The sequence below is a fragment of the Salvia miltiorrhiza genome, chromosome 1, assembly GCF_028751815.1.
Source record: "Salvia miltiorrhiza cultivar Shanhuang (shh) chromosome 1, IMPLAD_Smil_shh, whole genome shotgun sequence".
Taxonomy (NCBI): domain Eukaryota; kingdom Viridiplantae; phylum Streptophyta; class Magnoliopsida; order Lamiales; family Lamiaceae; genus Salvia; species Salvia miltiorrhiza.
The window spans coordinates 4,569,739-4,591,206 of NC_080387.1; the positions used below are offsets into that span (position 1 = coordinate 4,569,739).

At 38.7% G+C, this 21,468-nt stretch overlaps 1 protein-coding gene across 1 annotated transcript; it reads left to right on the forward strand.

Moving 5' to 3' along the window:
* Nucleotides 1-16,574: 16,574 nt before the first annotated feature.
* LOC131015603 (dnaJ protein ERDJ3B-like) lies at nucleotides 16,575-20,525 on the forward strand. Its single transcript, XM_057944046.1, has 10 exons — nucleotides 16,575-16,958; nucleotides 17,047-17,195; nucleotides 17,343-17,475; nucleotides 18,388-18,499; nucleotides 18,932-19,048; nucleotides 19,135-19,221; nucleotides 19,539-19,598; nucleotides 19,729-19,806; nucleotides 19,930-20,001; nucleotides 20,125-20,525. Exons 1-10 carry the CDS (start codon nucleotides 16,888-16,890, stop codon nucleotides 20,281-20,283), a joined length of 1,038 nt encoding a protein of 345 aa, XP_057800029.1. The 5' UTR covers nucleotides 16,575-16,887; the 3' UTR covers nucleotides 20,284-20,525.
* The last annotated feature ends 943 nt before the right edge of the window (nucleotides 20,526-21,468 follow it).

Sequence of the window (21,468 nt, forward strand, 5' to 3'; positions counted from 1 at the left end):
TATTTTGTAATAGAATAGATGTTGGGTTTCCACGAATGGGTCACGAAGAATTTTAATTCTTTTATTACTGTTCTTTGCATGTCGTGGTTGTTGATCCCTTATGCTCTTTACCTGCTTTTGCACGTCTTTGCTTGTTAATATTTGTTTATTAATTGCATTTAGACGAGCATGCTAGTAGGTTTACCGTTTTCTTAAGCATGTTTTAGAATTCTGCGAGCATGTTTTACATGTTGCGTTCTAGAAGAGCATGTTTAGGATTATGTGTTGAGCATGATCAAACCTTTTGAAAGAAAAAGACTAAGCTGTATTAATAATTTTATAGATGATTAAAAATTATTTAAATTACCACAAACGGTCTCAAGACAAAGTGATTGAGGATGGGAGTAAACGTCCACACGATCGTGGCTTACTTCATGTTCGATTTCACAAGTTTGTTGAGTTGAGACTTCTATTCAAAATATTTAAATCCATTTAAGTAGTGGGAGTTATGCGGTAAACGTCCACCCTATCGTGGCTTACTCGTATGATTTTCATAAGTACTTTAGAGGATGGATTTTAAATAAGATAACTAAGAAATTAAATTGAATGCGGCATGGTCCTAGTGAGTATGTCAAATTCGAGAATTTAATATCAAAGTTAGATTGTGGTTATTACTAAATAATTTTTTCTTAAAATTATGTAGACCTCCACATGCGGTCTCAAGACAAAGTGATTGAGAATATGAGTAAACGTTCACCCTATCGTGGCTTACTTCATATTTGATTTCACAAGTTTGTTAAGTTGAGATTTCTATTAAAAATATTTAAATCCATTTAAGTAGTGGGAGTTATGCGGTAAACGTCCACCCTATCGTGGCTTACTCGTATGATTCTCATAAGTACTTTAGAGGATGGATTTTAAATAAGATAACCAAGAGGTTAAATTGAAAGCGGTATGGTCCTCGTGAGTATGCTAATTTCGAGAATTTAACTATCGAGGTTAAATTGTGGTCGCTGCTTAGATATCATTTCAAGTACAATGTACAACTCCCCATCGGAGTCCCTTCTTGAAAATGATATGGTCTAGTTAAAGTCCGACTATTAATTTCCTTTGTCAAAAGGTTAAGTCGACATGGATGGAAGTTAAACGACTAGGTAAATAGTCTGGTTGAGGAAATCATGGTAAACGTTCACCCTATCGTGGCTTACTCGTGAGTTTTCTTGGGCAGTTGGAGGTTTCATTAATATTGTTTTATCAAAAGGTTACAATATTATTGTTACGAATTATGTGCTTTATGTTCGTTACCTTCAGATATGTCTATGTCTCTTATTGTTTATTTATTCTTGCACAAATTCTTTTAACCGGTCCACATATATAAAATGGAAACGCAGTTTTGGATTTCTATCTTTATCACAAACTAAACACATATTTTGTGTTGCTTACTACTCAACGTTCTATTTGTTCGAACAATGAGACAACTGATGGGAAAAAGGAACTACATAAAAGGTGGCATGTGACGAATAATATGGCTATATGCTTTATTATGAGTATAATGTCACAAACCTTGTAGCTCCAACATCAGGGCATGGACGATGCTATTAGCATCATGCTGAATCTCAAGAAAGTGTTCGAAGAGTTGGACTGAGCTGTTCATTTAAATTTGATGAGAGTAATCTTGTTAATTTTATGAGTGAGCACAGCTCAGTGCACGAGCATGTCATGCAAATTTTGACGGACTTGACTTGCTCAGTGGGAGTATCGACGGTGAGGCAAAAGTCGATATTATCCTGAACTCTCTTCCCAAGTCTTTTAATTAAGAATTTCCGCCTCAATGCTGTTATGAGCAAGAAAGATACTTCTTTTGAGTTACTCTAGTTACGGCTAAGGAAGTTGTGGGAAAGAGATGTGCAAGCACTTGTTATTGCCAAAGGTGAGCCATCTTCTTCGTCGAATGACGGGAAGAAGAAGGGTCCAAGGGGCAAGAAAGATAAAGGAAATAGTGGGAGTAGTGGTGTGATAAGATTAAGTATTGGAAATTTCTTCTTTCGATACTCAAGGCAAAGGGTTAAGGTACTTCACTTGCTATAGTAACTGAGACATGTCAGCTCGTTTTCTACTCAGTTGTGAGTAGTGGATAACGAGAGAAACTGATAATTATTGTTGCACCTTGCATGGCTTTTAGGCTGACAAGGAAGCTGAGAAGTGATGAGATGATTGTCTTCATAGGCAACGTGACTAGAGTCGCAGTTGTTGCTATTGGAGACTTGTCTTTAAGTTCTAAAGACATAGTTTAGTTTTTGAGAGTTCCTTATCATGTTCCAAAATTTTGAATAGATGGATTTTATGTCATTTTTGATAGTGGTGTTTCTATCATAAGAAATGACAAAGTTGTCTATTCTGGTATTTTTGAACATCTCTCTTCATACTATAACTTGTCTACAAAATACCTTCATATTGCATTTACATCATCGAACAAAAGAAAGAGAAAAGTTAAGGCTAATCTCTCATGAGGATCTTACACATATATTGACACCCTAGATTAGGTCACATCTATCTTAACAGGATTCAAAGGCTCGTGTCTAAATAGTACATTGGATTCAATCCAAGTTGTACCTTTTGGAACCTGCGAATCCTGTATAGAGGAAAAGATGGAGACCGGGTCATTCATGGCAAAAGGGAGAAAGAGCCAATAATGTGTTAGGAATGATCTTTTCTGATTCATTGTCAGTGTTTGGGATTCCAACCCAGTTTACTACACCGTGTAATCCCTATATAAGATGGTGTGGTGGAGAGAAGAAATAGGTCACTCTTGAAAAATATGTCCGATAATGAGTTATGCATCTTTGCAATTAGTCCTAAAGAATCAGAAGGTGGTTATTAGCAATGACACACGATTCTTAGAAGTGGACTATGGGAATAATCACTAATCCAAGTCAGATAGTGTGCTTCAAGAAATTGAAGACATTAGACAGGCGATTCCATCACCCAAGCCAAGTGTGCAAGAGTTTTGTACCACAAGACACTGCACGCACTGTTGACACACATGTGCCACCACAGATCCATTGTAGTGGGAGGGTTGTGGGACAACCCGATCGATTTATGTTCTTGGGAAGATCTTTGGATTCAGTCCCTGGTAGTGAATATAAGAGAATCGACCCAGATATCTACTTAGAATTAGTGGGAAACGAGAATGTAGATTCATGGCACGCCTCAATGGAGCAATCCATTAAGAATATGGGTGTATACTAGAAAATCTTGCTACCAGGAGGCAGTAATGCCTTAGGTTGTAAGTGAGTATACAAGATAATGACAAGCCCGAATGAGCAAGGTCATAGCTTTCGAAGCTAGACTGGTGGCGAAAGGTTATGCCCAGTGTATGGGTATAGGTTATGATGATATTTTCGCCAGTGCCATGCTCAGAACATTCGGATCATTTTACTCATAGCAGCTCACTTAAACCATCGAGGTCTGGCAAATGGATGTCATATATATTACCTTGAAAAAGGTAAGGACATCCATGTGCAACAACCTGAAGGTTACGTGAGGGAGGGAGAGAAGCATCTCGTGTCAAACGCTCTCGTGTCATCAGTGATGTGGTTTATCTTGCATTTTATGTAGATAATATCCTCCTAATTGGCGACAATATGGAGCTATTGTCAAGACATAAAGTAATGGTTATCCGAACAGTTTCAGATGAAAGACTAAGGAGGTATAGTATACATCTTTGTGATCAAGGTTATAAGGGATCACTAGAAAAAGATGTTGGGCTTATCTCAAGTGTCTTACACTGATACTGAGAATACTCGTTTTAGTATGAATACCGCCAAGAAAGGATTGCTACCTTTTAGATATGGCGTTCCTTGATCTAAAGACTATGTCTTAAGATGCCTATTAAGGTTGAGGAAATGAAGGCAGTATTCAACGTTTTCCGCAGTAGATAGCTTCATGTATGGATTACTATGTACGAGATCTTATATTTGCTATGCAGTTAGCATGATTGTAAGATATATATAGTCCTAGTTAAGGATACTGAACTGTGGTAAATTATATTTTCAAGTCCCTGACTAGAGAATAAGGATAGTTTACCAGTTAGACAGTTTAGTTCCTTTTAGGATTATATGATTTCGGATTTCCAGGCTGACCGGAACAAAGAATAATTACCTCGAGCTATGTGTTTTCCTTGGGAGGTAAAACCTTTTGGTTTGACCACTACCTCCAGGGTCTAAGAGTGATTCCTAGTTTGCGTGAGAGCATCACCTTCGTGGTACCTCAAGTGCAGTTGCAAACTCTAAGGAATCCTAGAACCACAAGGGGTCAAACACATGGAGAGTAAGTACCAAGTTATACGATTATTCGTAAATCGAGGTTATGTGCTCAAAGAATAAATTCTCAAATTTTGGAGAGACCTACTGATCTTTTCACAAAAGGCTTATCGCAAATGGTCATTGAAAGATGGGAATGCGATTGATGCCAGATTGATGCCACCCACTTAGGAAACTTTAAGTATAAGTGGGAGAAGTGTAAGGTGATTGGTAAATAGACGCATTGTATACTAAAAGTTTGCTTTAGTATAAGTGGGAGATTGTTGGATTTGTATACTGAAAGCAAGAACGTTTTATGCTTGTATACAATGTTTCCTAAGTTCACTATCTAATCTCCTATCTGATTGTGTTCATGATTGCATATGTATGTTCTTTATCTCTATATAAGTAGATTATATGGTGTGTTGTAGATCACAGAAGACCATATAATTGGAATAACCTTAAGAGATATAATATGATCACAGCCGAAATAACTCTAGGACAAGTTATTGGTTTAGGCTGCAGTATAGATGGAAGTAGTTTGTCTTGGCTACTTGTCTATACTGGTACGTCATTACGTATTGATAGGACCACAGTTGAGATGTATTCTTCTATCTGACTTAAGTGAAGAATCAAGATCTCGGTGACTTATAAGATCTTAATACTAATAAGTATTCAGATATATATGTTAATTCGTATATCACTTTGACTTACTATGGGTGAAAGTTATATACTAACTCGAGTACTCTGTATCTTGGGTGATAGCGGTTAATATATGATATTTGATTATCTGTATTAGTACCCGTATCCGGTATAGGATAATGACATCCCCTTAAGGAGCTCAATAAGGTTTATTGCGCTAAACCCTGCAGGTTGATTAAGTTCAGGCGCAATAATAAAGTTTGAGTGGTACTGCTTAAGGATTTATAAAGAGATTAATTAATTTAAGCTGTCAGAGCTCTAATTAATTAATGGATGTCGGATATTTTAAATACGGAGATTTAATAAGTCTAAATACAAGCCCCCCGACTCATCACCGGCAATAAAGGGGTAAGTCAGTATCGGTTCTCTAGTGGAATGAACTGATATTTATAAATTAATTATGGTCTGGGCTGACCATAGATAAATTAATTTATTTGAGGCCCATCTTTATTCCTTGTATCTGGTCCCTGGACTGACCCAATGTCTCCTAGCCCTAGAAGGAGAGAAAGACGCCTCCTACACTAATTCTGTGCCCACACGTATTTAATTTTATTTAAATACAGCTGTCAGCTCTCAGGAAAATACACTGATAAAATATTAGGGTTTTGAGAGCTGTGGGGCGCAGGGAAGAAAAACGTGTGGGGCTTATTTCTCTCTTGGGACTTTCATAGATCGTTGTCCATCCAACGGTGAAAGCTGAGCGGGATACAGTCGAGAAGATCAGAGCTGGAGTCAGATTTTCGCAGGAAACCAAGTTCTGGAAGTCTCCGTAAAACGGCCATAACTTCCTCCACAGAACTCCGATTCCGACGAATCAGGTGGCCACGGAAAGCTCTCTCGAATATGAAGAAGTCGTATTTCTGGGCGAAATACGATTTGAGGACGTTTGAGGCTTCAAACGAAGGCTTGAAGCTGACTGGTCTGTTCAGATGCGAATCTGCGAATTCTTCTGAATTCTTTAGGTATTTCTGAACTCCAACGTGCAGCTGTTAAATTCATAGGAGCATGTTAGGATTAATCGTTGTATGATAAATTAATAATAATCCAAGAAACGATCATCGGGCAAAGCGGAACGTTAATTCAGTTTAATATTCCTTCACAAACCTCCCCCCATAAGAGTGTTTTGAGTGATTCGGAGGTCAGAATTAAGGGTTTTCTGACTCTGAGAGTCTTAGCACGGGTTGTGTTAAGCAAGGGAAATCCTACGCGAGTGAAGCGCGGGTACTGGAGAATGGTTTTCTTCCGTGTACGGTTGTGTGCACCCGGCAAGCACACGGTTCGGTTTGCAGTGCACCTGTTAAGCACTTGCGGAGTGGATTGTTGGTCTGATCAACCAACCGTGGATGTAGGAAAGGGTTTTTCCGAACCACGTAAAAGTCTCTGTGTTGTTTACAGCTTTCAGTTTTACATTCTTACTTGTGTTATTTCAATTGATAAAACTGAACACTGACTAACTGCAAAGAGAAACCATAACCAACAACTTGCTCCACCGAGGCTATTTCGAAACTAAGTTTAATTTCCGCTGCGTATGATATCAGTCTGACTGATCTATCTTTCGATAGTCAGGAAGAGTGTTATCATCTCTGTTTTAGCAAACTCGACTGAAGCCCTTACTTGCATCAGTTAAGTTCCAGCAACTTAACTGATAACTCTTTACTAAAGAGCTTTCAGTATCAGTCGTCAACCCTGTTTGGTCAAAACTAATTTCAGTAAAACAGACGTCTTTGTTTGCATGGAAAGTTTCGTTTTGATCTCTGACTGAGATCCCTCTGATTGAGGTCGGTAGATTAATTTGAAAATAGCCTATAGGTGTATTTCCCCCCCATACACCTATTCGAGACCCTCAGGACCTAACATCAGTTAAGTCAAAAGAACTTAACCGATGCACGTAAGGCTTCAGTCGAGTTTAATAAACAAAGATGTTATAAATCTTAATGACTATTAGAAAACAGATCAGTCAGACTGATAACACACGTAGCGGAAAACTTTTGTTTCGCAATAGCCTTTGAGTAGAGCACGTTGTTAGTTTTAAGTTTCTCTTTGCAATTAATTAGTTTTCAGTTTATGAAAGGTAGAACATAAGTAAGAAAGTAAATACTGAAAGCTGTAAATAACCCAGAGATTTTTACGTGGTTCGGAAAACACTTCGTACATCCACGGTCGGTTGATCAGACCAACAACTTCACTCTGCAAGTGCTTACGGGTGCACTGCAAACCTGAACGTGTGCGAGTGCACACAATCGAAACAACTAAAGATCCAATTTTCAGTACCAACACACCTTTTTGGATTTCTCACTCCTAGCACACACTGGGCACTAGGATCTCACGGAGACAAAGTACCTTTCTGAACTCCTTTACAACTCAAACACTCGATTCAGTCGGTCGAAGGGAGGTTTGAAAACTTGCCAACTAAACTTCAAAGAACAAGTTCTTTGCAGTTAGTATGACCGAGGCTTTGGGTAAACAAATGTCGCAGCCCGACATCTAGCCAGTGATGTGTAGATCGGGTATCGATACGACTAATAAAATGATAGGGTAAACCAAGGGAAACTAGAAGACTCGTCAAGCGGAAGCTACTAATAATTCAAGTTAAAGCAAATAAAATATCATCAAACTTAATAGAAACATTGTTGGATTCATACATTCAAATGTATCACGGTTCTAGTCAACGAAAACAAAGGGAGTTTAGCTAAATATTTATAATGATTCATATTGTCCAGGGTAGCACAACAAACGTGATCAGACTATATGTATGAAGACATATAGCTGAGAGTGACAATCCTAATTAAGTTCAAAGGACATAGTCTTCAACTATTCACACTGCCGTATAGGAGCAAAATATGGTACTCAAAAGTCGTCTAGGAACAACAGCCCTCCAGCGGTCCCCCAATCTCTCTCCTTGCTCATCCTGCACATTTAGAAATACATGCAGGGCTGAGTATAAAATACTCAGTGGACATAAGCCGAAAATAAGCAATCTCGCTCTTAGAGCTATAAATTTAACTTGCCATTTATACTTTACACGGGGGTTTTTCTTAAAAGAACCCGTGTAAGCAATTGATAAATTATAAGCATCATAAAGTAAAGAAAGATAGACTGCAGTCACAAATACTTAGCATATAGTACCACTTCTACAACTCATCATCATCATGGTACTGAGAAGTAGGCCTCCTTCTCAAGTACCGTAACCGGCCGACCTGACAGTCGGCTCACATTCATTTCTGACCGGCCAACCCGGTATACAGCTCACGATTACCTCCGTGTACACAATCCTGCCTTTGGCAGGACCCGAAATCGTTTCATCCGTAGAGGGTAACGTACAGGCTCGTCGTCATCAAAACTCGGCAAGTTAATTAGTTCAAACATCAATTAATCTCAAATCATCTTAAAAACTTATAGACATCATCATAATCATCATTTAGAAAACCAGTAATAGGGGTATTAGAAAGTAATGCCCACTTGGAAATCCTAGCTTCGGTCCTCGTACTTCGGAGAAATCCTACTTATGCCCTCGACTCGTGTCTTCAGATATCATTATTGGCATAGGCGGTTCATGTAAAAAAATAAACGTCGATCAGACAAATCCTCACTAGGTTTACTATTCTTATCTAAGTACTAGTCTTCCTTTCTCATTGTTTCCTTGTAACTAATCATTAAATCACTTTAGAAAGCTCGTAGGATATACATATACTCAAAATATTGCCCACCTGAAGTCCTTCGCTAGTTTCGGAAAGAAAACAGGCAACTTACTTCTTCGTCTCGCTCGGTCTTCATAATTCATCATCATCGTCATCGAAGGTTCATGTGATAAAACAAACCTTAGTTAGAACTCATCACAAAAATCCAATCTCGTCTCAACGATAACTTCTCACTCAACGTCTATTTACCCAATAAGACTCAATCCCTAGGTATACTCAACTTCTAAGGATTCACACATCCTACTCTCGACTTAACTCTCAACTCGGATCATACTCATAGCATTCAAGCACATAAACAAGCATGAACACATAAGCATATAAAATTCACACATAGATAAGTCAAAAACAACCTTCACACTACACTGACTCTACTTACAAACCTCACCAGACTCGGTACAGACCTCCAATGGAGTCGTAATCCATACCAAAAGAAACCTATTTGAGTCTAGTTTCATTTAAAAAAAAGTAGGATCAAAAACTCCAAGTATTTTAGGAGATATGACTGTTTTACTACAGTCTACCATATTCGGCAGTTTTGAGCAATCGAAAACTTGTATTTTTGATAAATAGTAAATCTTGTCAAACTGGGCTCACATTTGGTGAATATCTAGCTAACACAATAAGGTTAATATCATAAAAATTTTGAAAGCTACATCACACAGGAAGCTACTGAAAAGAATGACTCTTTCCCCTTTTCTCTGAAATTCCCGGTAGTAATGTGCAGTTTAGGTTTTGTATTTTATAAAAATAGTAAAAGAAGTCCAAATAACTTGAAATTTTACCGGTGTTCTCAAGACTCATGTATTTTCTTAATGACAAACTCATTATTCCTATTTTCTTAATAGGACAGTAAATCTCTGATATCTCGATATCCGGTAATTCTATTCCCGGTAGTCGGAAATAAAATAAAATCTCAGCTCAATTCAATCAGCATCTCTATCTCAACTCATTTCTCGAACCTCATCATTCTAACTCTATCATTGGTTTGTCCACTCATATCTCTATTTAAAGACAATCTGTCTTATCTGCTCATAAAAAAAAGTCTCGTATTTCGACATCTCAGTACTCTCATTAGTGTTAAGACACTATTTCTCAATAAGGAAAGGGTGCTACAACGGCAGAGCTGGAAGTCATCTCTAGAGTTCAGCTCTGGCGTAATATGTTGACTCTGACGCGTATAGTCCGCTCTGAAAATTGTACGCTCTGGAATGTTCAGATCTGAAACTTTAGCTCTGTCGAGTCTTAGCTCTGGAAATTTAGCTCTGCTCTGACAAGTTTGTTCTGCTCTGGAGATTTTAGCTCTGACTAGGGAAGTTCAGCTTTGGAGATATGAGGTCTGGTCTGACGATGTGAGCTCTGCTCTGGTTTGCGCAAGAATACACAATTTTCACCCAAAGTCTCCAACATCACACTCTTCCATCTATAAAATCAGAATCTCCTGCAAAGCATAAAACAAACCCATAAACGCACCAATTTCTAGGATAATTAACTCAAAATAAGCACATGGAAACCCTCAAAATAAGAACAATTAGGCCTTAATCATGGGATATCAGAATCCCTGAATTCTGATAAGCTTGGAGCTCTTGATGTGGCTTTGGTGTGAACAAGGAGGCAGGCATGCCTAGTTCCAGTCGTCTCCTTGACTGATGTGGACTATCACCATCATCGCTTCTTGACCTTTTCTGCAGTCGAACTGGAGATGTTGATTTGTATTCTTCAGCTGCAACATGTTTTTCTTTGTCTTTAGCTTTGAGCTTGGTCTTGGTTTGGATGGACTACATCAACTTTTCAACTTCTTGATTTGGATGATCTCCTTCATATGATCTTTTCTCCTTTTTGGCATCAACAAAAAGATGAGCCTTGGGAGCCCGTTGTGAGTTGGGAATTCTTCGAGCAGCACTTGCTCGTTGAATCTTTTCTCTAGAGACTGTAGTTTCTTATGCACTGGTTGCATTTCTTGCTTGGCAAAGGCATGAAGAACACTCCCTATTGGATGATTGAGATTATATTCAGTGATGAGGGAAATGATCTTGTGGTGAAGTTGAGCGAGCTATGCCTTGGTCTTCATGAACCTCTTTTCTTCCTTTTGACTTGCTTTAGTGCGCTCTCTGTCAGAGCACATCACTTGATCAACAAGTCGTGAAAAATTCTGGATGGTTGGTAGCATGGTCTTGATGTGATTGTAGAGATCTTCTTGCGTGTCTTCTGATCGATTATCCAAGAATCATAGATATTGGCCGATCATGCGTTTCTCACTTGCGGAATCCCTGAACAGATAATGTCTAGCTAAGTTTATAAATGTGGGTAAGGCATAGATAATGTGGATATAAACTTATAAACTCGTGAGGTCTAATTGTGTGCTTAAGTAATTCCATGTTGTGTTCCCGAAGTGCTAAGCATTATAACCAAGTGTCTAAATCAACTTGATTAGTTAATAGGTCATTAATTTATTGAGTAGACTTAGATCAGCAATAAATCAAGATTATAGGGTGTGTACGGTCACTGTGCGTCTTGAGAGTATTTGCGGGCACGAGAGGTTGAAGTAGACTACGGTCTGCCTAAGTTCAATACCGGGTCTATCTAGGGCTAAATGCTTCTTGATTTAATTGGATGCTCTGAGGTGTCCTATTGCATGGTTAGGTCAAGATGGTTTAATGGTATAGGGTGTTCCTTACTTTGAACACACTTAAGCATAGATTTTCTTAGACAATGGAATTGCACATGACAAGTGAGAATGGGGACACAAGCCATTGGTAAATTATAACCGGTAGACACAATATTGCAATGATTATCTTGACCAAGGAGCGAGTACAAGAGATTATCCACAGATTCAACGTCTTGACCAGATTGCCTTTTATCACTAATATTTATGTTTAGTGTGTTTCCGTATATTTTCATTATTTCGAGTCAAGTTGAGTTTAGTCCCGAGAGGTGTCTCGTGATCAGGACGATAGTCCACCCCACCATTTTCTTATTTTTGTTCGTGATAAGAGACAAGCTGCACCAACTCCCTAAGGGATCGACCATGGCTTACCATTAGGCACTACGCCTGTCTTGGGTAAGATTATAAATTTATTTGTACGTTGATCAATACGACAGCTTTGCATAAAACTCGAAGTACAGTCGCGTCAAATACCTCTAGATTTCTAAAATCCAAAAAAATCATGTAGAATCCTAATTAAATACACCCCTGATGCGTCTTCGACTTTTGGGCCATTTGGCCCTATTTTTCTCTTTATTTGTGTCAGTTCAGGTCTGTCCAGGGGGAAAATGAAGTTGTTGAGGAAGGAAGGTCCAGTGGAGCGGAAACGGAAAGAACGTGGTTGGAATGAGCATTACCAAGCCCAGATTGCTATGTCATGTTTACCAGCATGGAGCTTCGGCCGCAGTACCTCTCCAGTCTAAGTTGGGGCATGGGAACCTGGAGCAACCCACCTGGTATGAATCAAACCGAAGAAAGCAATCCGTCTGACCACTACCATGAGAAGCAGATAGCAAAAGCCAAGAAAGAAAAGTAAATCCCGAAGATTTGGAGGAAGGATGTAGAAGAACGAAGAAGGAGCTGGAAGAATCTGGAAGAATGGGAAGTTTGACTACAGCATACAGCTGGAAGCTATCTTCAATCGGATCAATTAAGGATTGAGCTAAAAAAGGAAAGAAGATCTCGATGAAGATATGAAGCTGGCGCAGCTAGGGTTAGACCTCGACCATTCGACAGTATAAAAGATGGATGGTGTGCAGCGTGCACAAGCTCTTGGCCCTTTTGAGCTCTTGTTTTACTTTAGTTTTACTACTTTAATTCGCCGAAGTGTGGCACCCAAACAATTTACATTTCAGTACCATTTCTAATTACCGTTGTGTTTTGCATTCGAACAAGATTGGAGGCTCCAAGCCTTAGGTATTACTTTATCTATTTAAGTATTTCCTTTTGTCCTATGATGTGTTTAATTCATTTCGTATTTATGAATTCTGCTATGTGTGAGTAATTCCGTTGGTGAGGTTTTAGGGGTGGAAATAATTGTTGTTAACATGTAAACATTCGTGAGGCATTTGTTCTTTCGGTTGAGTCTCGTGGTTCCGGAAGGATCTGTTCGAAACCATGGGCAGTAGGGGCCTAACGGGTGATCTCCGTTCGGTAAAACGCTGTCCGTGTCAAGCAAAGGCCAGGGCATACCAGGGTGTGACAACTGGTATACCCACGACCGAGTAGCTGAGCAGCGTCAACAAAAGGCGTTGTAGATCCGGAAGGTGGGGAAAGGATTGATGGGATACACTGTCCTTCCTCAGCCTTGGGCTTCTCTAGAGACTATCCATCAACTGTGACGAGGCATCAAGCCATGGTTATCAAACGAGGAAGGTAACTTCTGCGCCGTAGCATGTCTATGACTGGTCGGCTAACAAGCCGGAAATGGTTGTGTCCAGGAGGCATGTGTCACTCAAAGTGCGGAGTTGGGGACCTCGGGAGAGAAAGTTGGTGAGTGTCATACTTGGTGAGTAACGGGTATGACTACCATCTAAGGAGAAGTGAAGCACTGCCTTGTGACCGGGGAATGTGTGACCTTCGAACCAAGTGACCACAATGGGATCAACCATCCTAAATGTGAAGTATAACCCCTTGAAACGCCCCAATGTCTTTGGGCCACGCCTTGGGTTTATATGGATCATGGACGAATTATCAGTATGCCTATGACCGAAACGAATGTTAACAACAGTTATGACCTAACCGAATAACCTCACCCCTTTGTTATTATTGACCTTGTTAATTTCTTGTGCAGAGTATACAGATTGAGACTTGTGACACCTTAGTTTGTCGTTGGAGCACAAAGTGGTTCCTCACTCCCTGCGGGATTCGACCCTACACTTGCCACTAAGACTGATTTCTTGTTGTGGGACGTAGGAGCGTGTATTGTCTGTACTGGGCATACACAAGTATTTTGCCCGCACCGCACGACGGGTGTGTGTCAACCCCCTACACATTGGAGTCAGAATTACTTACTTGTGAATTGGATACAAAGATCTTTGCGAACAGACTCTAGCCTTGACCTTCTGACCATATCCCACTCAATCACCGACGTCGGATGGATGACGAACCTCGAAGATTCCCAGAGAAAAATACTGACAAAAAAACGGCGCCTCTTTTTATCTTTAAAAAAACCTAGTTTATAATTTTTACGCGTGTTCTGTTCTAAGAGCAAATAACTATATTTGTAATTATAATTACAGAGTTTGGGCCTTTTAATAAGTCATACTTATTTTTCCCCTACTGGGCTCAAGAGATTTTGGGTCAGTCCAGGGATCAAATACAAGGAATAAAGATGCGCCTTAAATGAATTAATTCTTATGATCAGCCCAGATCATAATTAATTCATAAATATTAATTCATTTCACTAAAGAATTAATATTAACTTACCCATTTATTGTCGATGATGAGTCGGGGCTTGTATTTAGACTTATCGGATCCCCGTATTTAAAATATCCAACATCTATTAATTAATTAAAGCTTCTGACAACTTATATTAATTAATTTCTTATTATTCCTTAAGCAGTACCACTCAATCTTTATTATTGCGCCTGAACTTAATCAACATGCGGGGTTTAGCGCAATAGAACTTTTGAGCTTCTTAAGGGGATGTTATCATCCTATACCGGACACGGTTACCTAATACAGATGACCAAATATCATATATAAATTGCTATCACCCAAGATACAAAGTACTTAAGTTATTATATATAACTCTCACCCATAGTAAATCAAAGTCATATACGATTTAATATATATACCTGAAATCCTATTAGGATTTAGGTCCTATTAAGTCACCGATTTCTTGATTCTTCAATTAGCTTAGATATAAGAATTCATCTCACTGTGATCCTATCAATACATTTACACGCACCAGTATAAACAAGTAGCCAAGATAAACTACTTTTATCTATACTGCAGCCTAAACCAACGACAAACTACTTATATCTCATAAGGTTATTCTAATTATATGGTCTTCTATGATCTACAACACACCATATAATCTACTTATATAAAGATAATGGGACATACATATTGTAGTGGATAAAATTTGCATAAGCCTAATTAATAAAAATTATACGGCCCAACGGGCTTACTCGGTAAAGCGGCCTATACCACGATCATAGCACAAGGCTCAAAGCCAAGCTCATGTGCGGGAGATACGTAAATCCGCCAAGAAAAACCCTAAATGCGGCATTTACTTGGCGACTAAGTCAAACGAGAGTCGCGGGAGATCGTTTCCTAAGAAGTCGAAACTGTTAGGGTCGCAACGGACATTCCAGCGAACCCAAACCCTAGCCGCCCCTCCGTAGGTCCATGACAAATATATATATATATATATACCAACTCAGCAAGGAGAGGGGGGAGGCCACAATCACTCGTATCCACCGCTGCACTCACACACGATCTCTCACTCTTGTTATCGCCCGCTTTTCCGTTCCGCCTCCACGCTTACAACTCTCTAGGGTTCCGATCGCCTGACTAGCCCCGCTAGCCCAGACGTCCGTCGCCCCTTATTCCACATCGCTCATGAGCTCTGACTTCGACTATCGGGATACCCCGATCATCCGGAGAACTCTCCTTATTACTATCATTACTCTATCTCATCTCTATCATTTGTTTATTTCATTACGTTACTTATGTCTCTTGTTTATATTAATTCTCTGACTTGAGCGTCGGAGGCCCTTCCATCGACACCCCCATCCGGTGCTCTTCGGAGGGCTCTGACATTGCTTGTGGTTTCAGGTTGCTAGTGCCCGTCTATCCATACGTGACTGACGTCGCTTCCGTAATTGTCGGATTCACCCCCAACACATATGCAATCATGAACAATTCAGATAGGAGATAAACAGTGAACTTAGGAAACATTGTATATACAAGCATAAAAAGTCCTTGCTTTCAGTATACAAATTCAACAGTAATGATATTGTCGAACCCGCGGTGAATCAAAACCCTAAACTCAGAAGAGACAATACCGCGTGAATCAGAGAATGGCGTCCTCGAAGAAATCTAAAGCTCACAGCGTGAAGGTGATAATGGCGTCCTAGATGAAGGAAGATGGCTTTTGATTTATTGAATTCGAAATTGGGTTATAGTCATGGAAGCCTTCGTGTGATTTGTTCAAGCTCGTGGTCTGTTATGGCGTTGATGGCCGCTTCTGTTTTTTTTTTTTTTTTTTTTAAATTCGTGAGTAATGTTGTTTTTGAATTTCGGAGAAGGGTAAAGTTGAAAATGTGGTTTTTTTTAAACACTGTTGTAGCACATAGATTATTTTAAACTCACCAATTTGGAAAGTTTAATTACCAAGCTTAAATTGAGAATTTACAACGGGCCGAGGCTCAACCTCGGGCCCTAACACTAAATAATCTAGGCTACCAAACACAAAGCACACATCAGATAAATAAACAAACCATCATTAACTAGCCTACCAAACACACCCTAGTAGTAATAATAGTACTCCCTCTGTCGACAAAGAGTGTGTGGTGAAGTGAATGACACAAATTTTAATAAAGAAGTTGAAAGATGTGATTTTAGGGTTAAAGTGTAGTATTGGATCCATCCAAATTGTAAAAGTAAAATGGTGTGTATTTTGTAAATTTTGAGTGTGAATGAGGTTTAAAGTATAAATGAAATTTCTAAAAAGGGAAAACACACAATTTTTGTGGCCAGACGAAAATAGTACTAATAAACACACTAATTTTTGTGGACCAATGGAGTAATAGTAATCAAAATAAAACAAAATTAAATATTTGACAACCGGTTCGATCGAACCGGCTGTGGAAAAATTGCTTCGACGGTTCGCCACGCCATACAAAACAAGGTCAAGAGAAACCCAGTCTACACGTGGCGAGCTCTTATTGGTCCAAACAAGTGGAAGCATGCTCTGATTGGCCAGCTGCCCCAAGACCACGTTGCATACTGAAACCTTCGTCGACTCGACCTCTCGGCACCTTTCCTCTGCAAATATGAAAAACTCGCACTCTTCCGCGGTTCAGCTTCTTCCTATCACTCGCACAGATAGAAATCTCTCGGCGGTGTTCGATTTCTCACGTATACGCACATTCGTTTGTAGTCGAGTACTGATTCCAGAAATTCGATAATTTCTGCAAGCTGTTCTTTTTGCTAGCGTGAAGATCCGTTTTGGAAGCCCTAGCTTTTCGTAATTTTGATTTCTGTGCCTGTTTCCATGGCGCATCGAAGATCAAAGTTATTGCTGGTTTTATGCTTCGCGTCATACTGCCTGATCGCCATTGCAGCGTAAGTGTTAGGATTTCCGATTCTGTTGTGAATAGAAATTTGCAAGTGCCGGTTTTGATTTATTTTACTGATTTTGAGCATCTAACAGGAAGAGTTACTACGATGTTCTCCAAGTTCCGAAAGGCGCCTCGGATGAGCAAATAAAGCGTGCGTATCGGAAGCTCGCATTGAAGTATCATCCGGATAAAAATCAGGGGAACGAGGAGGCGAACAAGAGATTTGCGGAAATTAATAATGGTATTCCATTTTTTTTTCTTGGTCATGATTTCCTTATAATTTGAATATTGTACTAATCGAATAAGCTGGGAAAATAGTGCTGTCATCATTCAGCATTAATGAATTATTCGGAGGATTATGATTGTGTTGCATCGTCCTATTCTGTAGCTTATGAAGTTTTATCGGATAGCGAAAAGAGAGGTATATATGATAGATATGGTGAGGAAGGTCTCAAGCAGCATGCGGCTAGTGGTGGGAGAGGAGGAGGTGGCGGTATGAATATTCAAGATATTTTTAGCTCGTAAGTGCTTACATATTTATGTTAATATTACTTTTCGTTTTGAACATTATGCTGGTTTATGTGTGTTTATTACATCAGTTGTAGCTGATTGATTTTATTATTCTCAATTTGGAAATGAAGAAATTTTTGCAGCTTATGTTACTTTGTGCTTCGTATTGCTTTCTTGTTAACAAGCTCAACATTACAGGCTTGCCCGAAAAATTGAAAGTTAGTATCCATCCGTTTCTCTTATTTAGATTAAGTTTAAGATGGCATAGATTTGCTGCCAGCTTGACTATTATAAATATAAGAAAACGTCGAAAGCTTAGTTAAGGAAACCTAGACATTCTATACTGAATTGCACCTGTTTGTGTGTCTTTGTGCCTGTGAATTTGGCGAGAGAAGCGCCAAGGAACTTGCAAAAACTAAAATGTAAACTAATTAATTGAAATATGTGCTAATACCATCAGATAGATGAAGCTTTCTCATTGTCTACCGCTTCTCAGTCATGTTAGTATGAAAGTTAATTATGTAGCTGTTGCACTATCAATGATATCTTGAATTGAAAGTCTCAGACGTGACTTTTGGCTATATTATTCGGTTATTCCATAAGCATTGATATCAGTGAACTCCATCTATCACACATGTGCTGTGTTTTTGGGTTAATTGTCTATTCTGCAATACCGTGTTATGTCTTCTAAGTTACGATTATGGTATGTCTGTGCTTCTGTATTCTTTTATGTTTACTATGAAGAGTTACATGACACCGCCCGATAATTGTCGACCAAGCTAATATGATTGTAGTGTTGATGCGTTCTGTTCGGATAGAAATTATTCATGTATGTTGAACCTTTTGCTTTGTTTGGTTATTGAAATTGACATTTTGTTCCATAATTCCATGGGATAATTTTCTGATAAAGAAACATTTTTCAGTTTCTTTGGTGGAGGTCCCATGGAAGAGGAAGAAAAGGTTGTCAAAGGTGATGATGTAATTGTTGATTTGGATGCCACACTTGAAGACCTGTATATGGGGGGTACTTTGAAGGTACTGAATGTGGAAACAACAATATATTACATATACCTCTTTACAAACATATTTTGCAATTTATGAAGAAATGGTGAATATAATGTCTATAAATCTGCAAAATAAAATATTGTAAAGCTCAATTGCTGCTGTATCTTCCCCTTTCTGATCATAAGTTGAGTTATGGAGATGAAAATTTGCTTGTATTTACGGTTGTACAGCATATAAGTATATATAAAAAAGAAAACAGATGTAGGTTTTTTTGAATTGTCCATAGTCTGAATATCCTTTTACATGTTTGATATATTTGATTAGTTATGATTCCATACGTCTGCATGAAATGTTGACGTGCTTATAATAAATGAAAAAATCTTTCTTAAAGCACACTAAAGAAATATGGAGCCATTTGCATAGCTGCTCATATTTGAATATTTGGAATGTGCAATCCATCAGGTTTGGAGGGTGAAAAATGTAATAAAACCAGCTCCAGGGAAGAGGCGCTGCAATTGTAGAAATGAGGTTTACCACAAGCAAATTGGTCCTGGGATGTTTCAGCAGATGACTGAGCAGGTATATCTTTTGCAATGAGCAAATGAAACTACGTCTTGAAGCGCAAGGCGTCACTCAACCAAGGTTCTGTTTTGTTTCTTTTCCAGGTATGTGAACAGTGTCCAAATGTGAAGTATGAAAGGGAGGGTGATTTTATCACCGTGGATATCGAGAAAGGAATGCAGGATGGGCAAGTAAGCTATCTTTCTTTCCCTCCACCTCCTATGCTCTAAATGTTGTTCCAACATGGCTTCTGCAAAATGGAAAACTTCCTTATGTCATATACCGACTGGTTTCTACCTTCCTTGCTCTCATTTCATGAATTATTATTCCTACTCTCTATGCACTAGTCTCCTGAAGCTGGGTAGTCAATATGCACAGGACACAATCTTGTCATTTTCCTTGAAATGTTTCTTTAGTAAAAATGATCAGCAACATTGATATTTTTTTTGTTGGGTATGTCAACTAAAGTAAGACAAATCTCATTGTCTGCACTGTTCTTTGTTTACAGGAAGTGGTATTTTATGAAGAAGGCGAACCAATAATTGATGGTGAAGCAGGAGATCTTAAGGTTTGATTCGTATCATTGATTTTATTTTGATTGGGGCAATCTGGCGGTGGATTGATTCTCTTGGTCTTAATTTTATTTTATTTTTCAATTATTTAACATTAATCTTACCGATTGGTTCTTATATGTGTAGTTTCGTGTACGTACTGCACCTCATGACCGCTTCAGAAGGGAAGGCAATGATCTGCATACAACAGTCACTATTACTTTGGTAAAGTTTCCTTTTTGGACAATCTTGAACTCTTTATTTGTAAGATTCATGCGTGTCAAAGCTTAAAGATTGATGCCGAATTAAAACTCTCTCTCTCTCTCTCTCTCTCTCTCTCTCTCTTAGGTTCAAGCTCTTGTTGGTTTTGAGAAGACCGTTAAACACCTTGACGAGCATTTAGTGGACATCAGCTCCAAGGTGAATGAACATTCTTAGCCGCGATTTTCACACTTATCCGTTTCTTCATACCTATATGTTGCATTTTGATTTCCAAGGGAAAAAAAAGAATGAAGATGATCTAAATGTCTCATATTCGAACAGGGAATCACAAAACCAAAGCAAGTGAGGAAGTTTAAAGGCGAAGGCATGCCATTACATTTCAATAACAAGAAGGGCGATTTATATGTTGCATTTGAGGTTGTTTTCCCGACCTCATTGACGGATGAGCAGAAGACAAAGATCAAGGAAATACTAGCCTAGCTATAACCATTTTTCGTACCGTAGCACGATTTTGAGTTTTACACATCTTTAGCTGTTCAACCTTTTATTATACTCTTCACAATTTTGTTAAAATTGTAGAGATCATTTGTGAAGAGAGAGAGAGAGAGATGTAACAATTAGTATGATTCTTTCTTCCTCATACTATTGCCTTTGTGAAACAGACAGATGTAACAATGATTCTTTCTTCCTCATACTATTAAAAACTTAAATATTTTCGTCGACTTAGGCATTTCATGGGTACATACATCTCTTTTAGAGTGTGCATTCGGTTGCTTCAGTGAGAATCCAGTTATTAAGTCTTTTGTTTTATTGGTTCGGTTTTTCAATGAGTGCTCTCTTTTTTATGTACTCCCTCCGTCCCAAAGGAAATGTCCTCCTTCTTTTGGGCACGGTTATTAAGGATGCATAATCTGCCTAATCTAGTAGAAAATGAAATGATGCATAATCTGTCATTGAATCTTATATGCTGCCTAATCTAGTAGAAACTGAAATTTCCTTAATATTCTACTAGATTAGGCAGATGTGTGTGGGGGAGAGAGAGAGGGAGAGAGAGAGAGAGCAATTTGATAAGTGAAAATCTTCGAGGTTGACCATCGGAAACCTACATTGCATCTTTGGTAGATGTATCCACTTCCTAATTTAATGTTAGTTAACCATATTAGAGCATCTGCAGCGCCATCCAGACAACACCAATTCGAGCTGGCATGAGGACGATGAGGAGCGTTGGTGTGCCGGGGCCGATCGAGCGCGGCATGATGGATGGTGCCGGGCACGAAGGAGGATGAAGGCTGGCGTCCCAGACATGCGTAGAAAATAATACTCCTTCCGTGGAATTACAAATATTTCATTACTTTTGGACACGGAGGTTAGAAATGTGTAGAAAGTAGATAAAGTGAGTTGGTGAAAATTATTTAAATATTAAGTATATAGAGATAATATATTGTCAAAAATGGAATAAGACATTTGTAATAGGACATTCCATTATGAAAAGTATGACATTTGTAATGAGACTGGAGGAGTAATAAAATGAAAAATAGAAAGAGAGAAGAGAAGCGGGTTAGGTAGGCTTTTTTAATAGCTTTTGTTTTTTAATATATTTTGTTATTTTTTAATATCTTTTCTTTTATTTATTGATTTTTTATTTTCTTTAATTTTAAAGTTTAA

Bases quoted from the DNA above. Each gene is read 5' to 3' on its own strand.
- LOC131015603 (XM_057944046.1), top strand. From the start codon at position 16,888: ATGGCGCATCGAAGATCAAAGTTATTGCTGGTTTTATGCTTCGCGTCA. The intron at 17,476-18,387 runs GTAAGTGCTTAC...AACATTTTTCAG, and splicing joins ATTCAAGATATTTTTAGCTC to TTTCTTTGGTGGAGGTCCCA. The intron at 19,599-19,728 runs GTTTGATTCGTA...TTATATGTGTAG, and splicing joins GTGAAGCAGGAGATCTTAAG to TTTCGTGTACGTACTGCACC.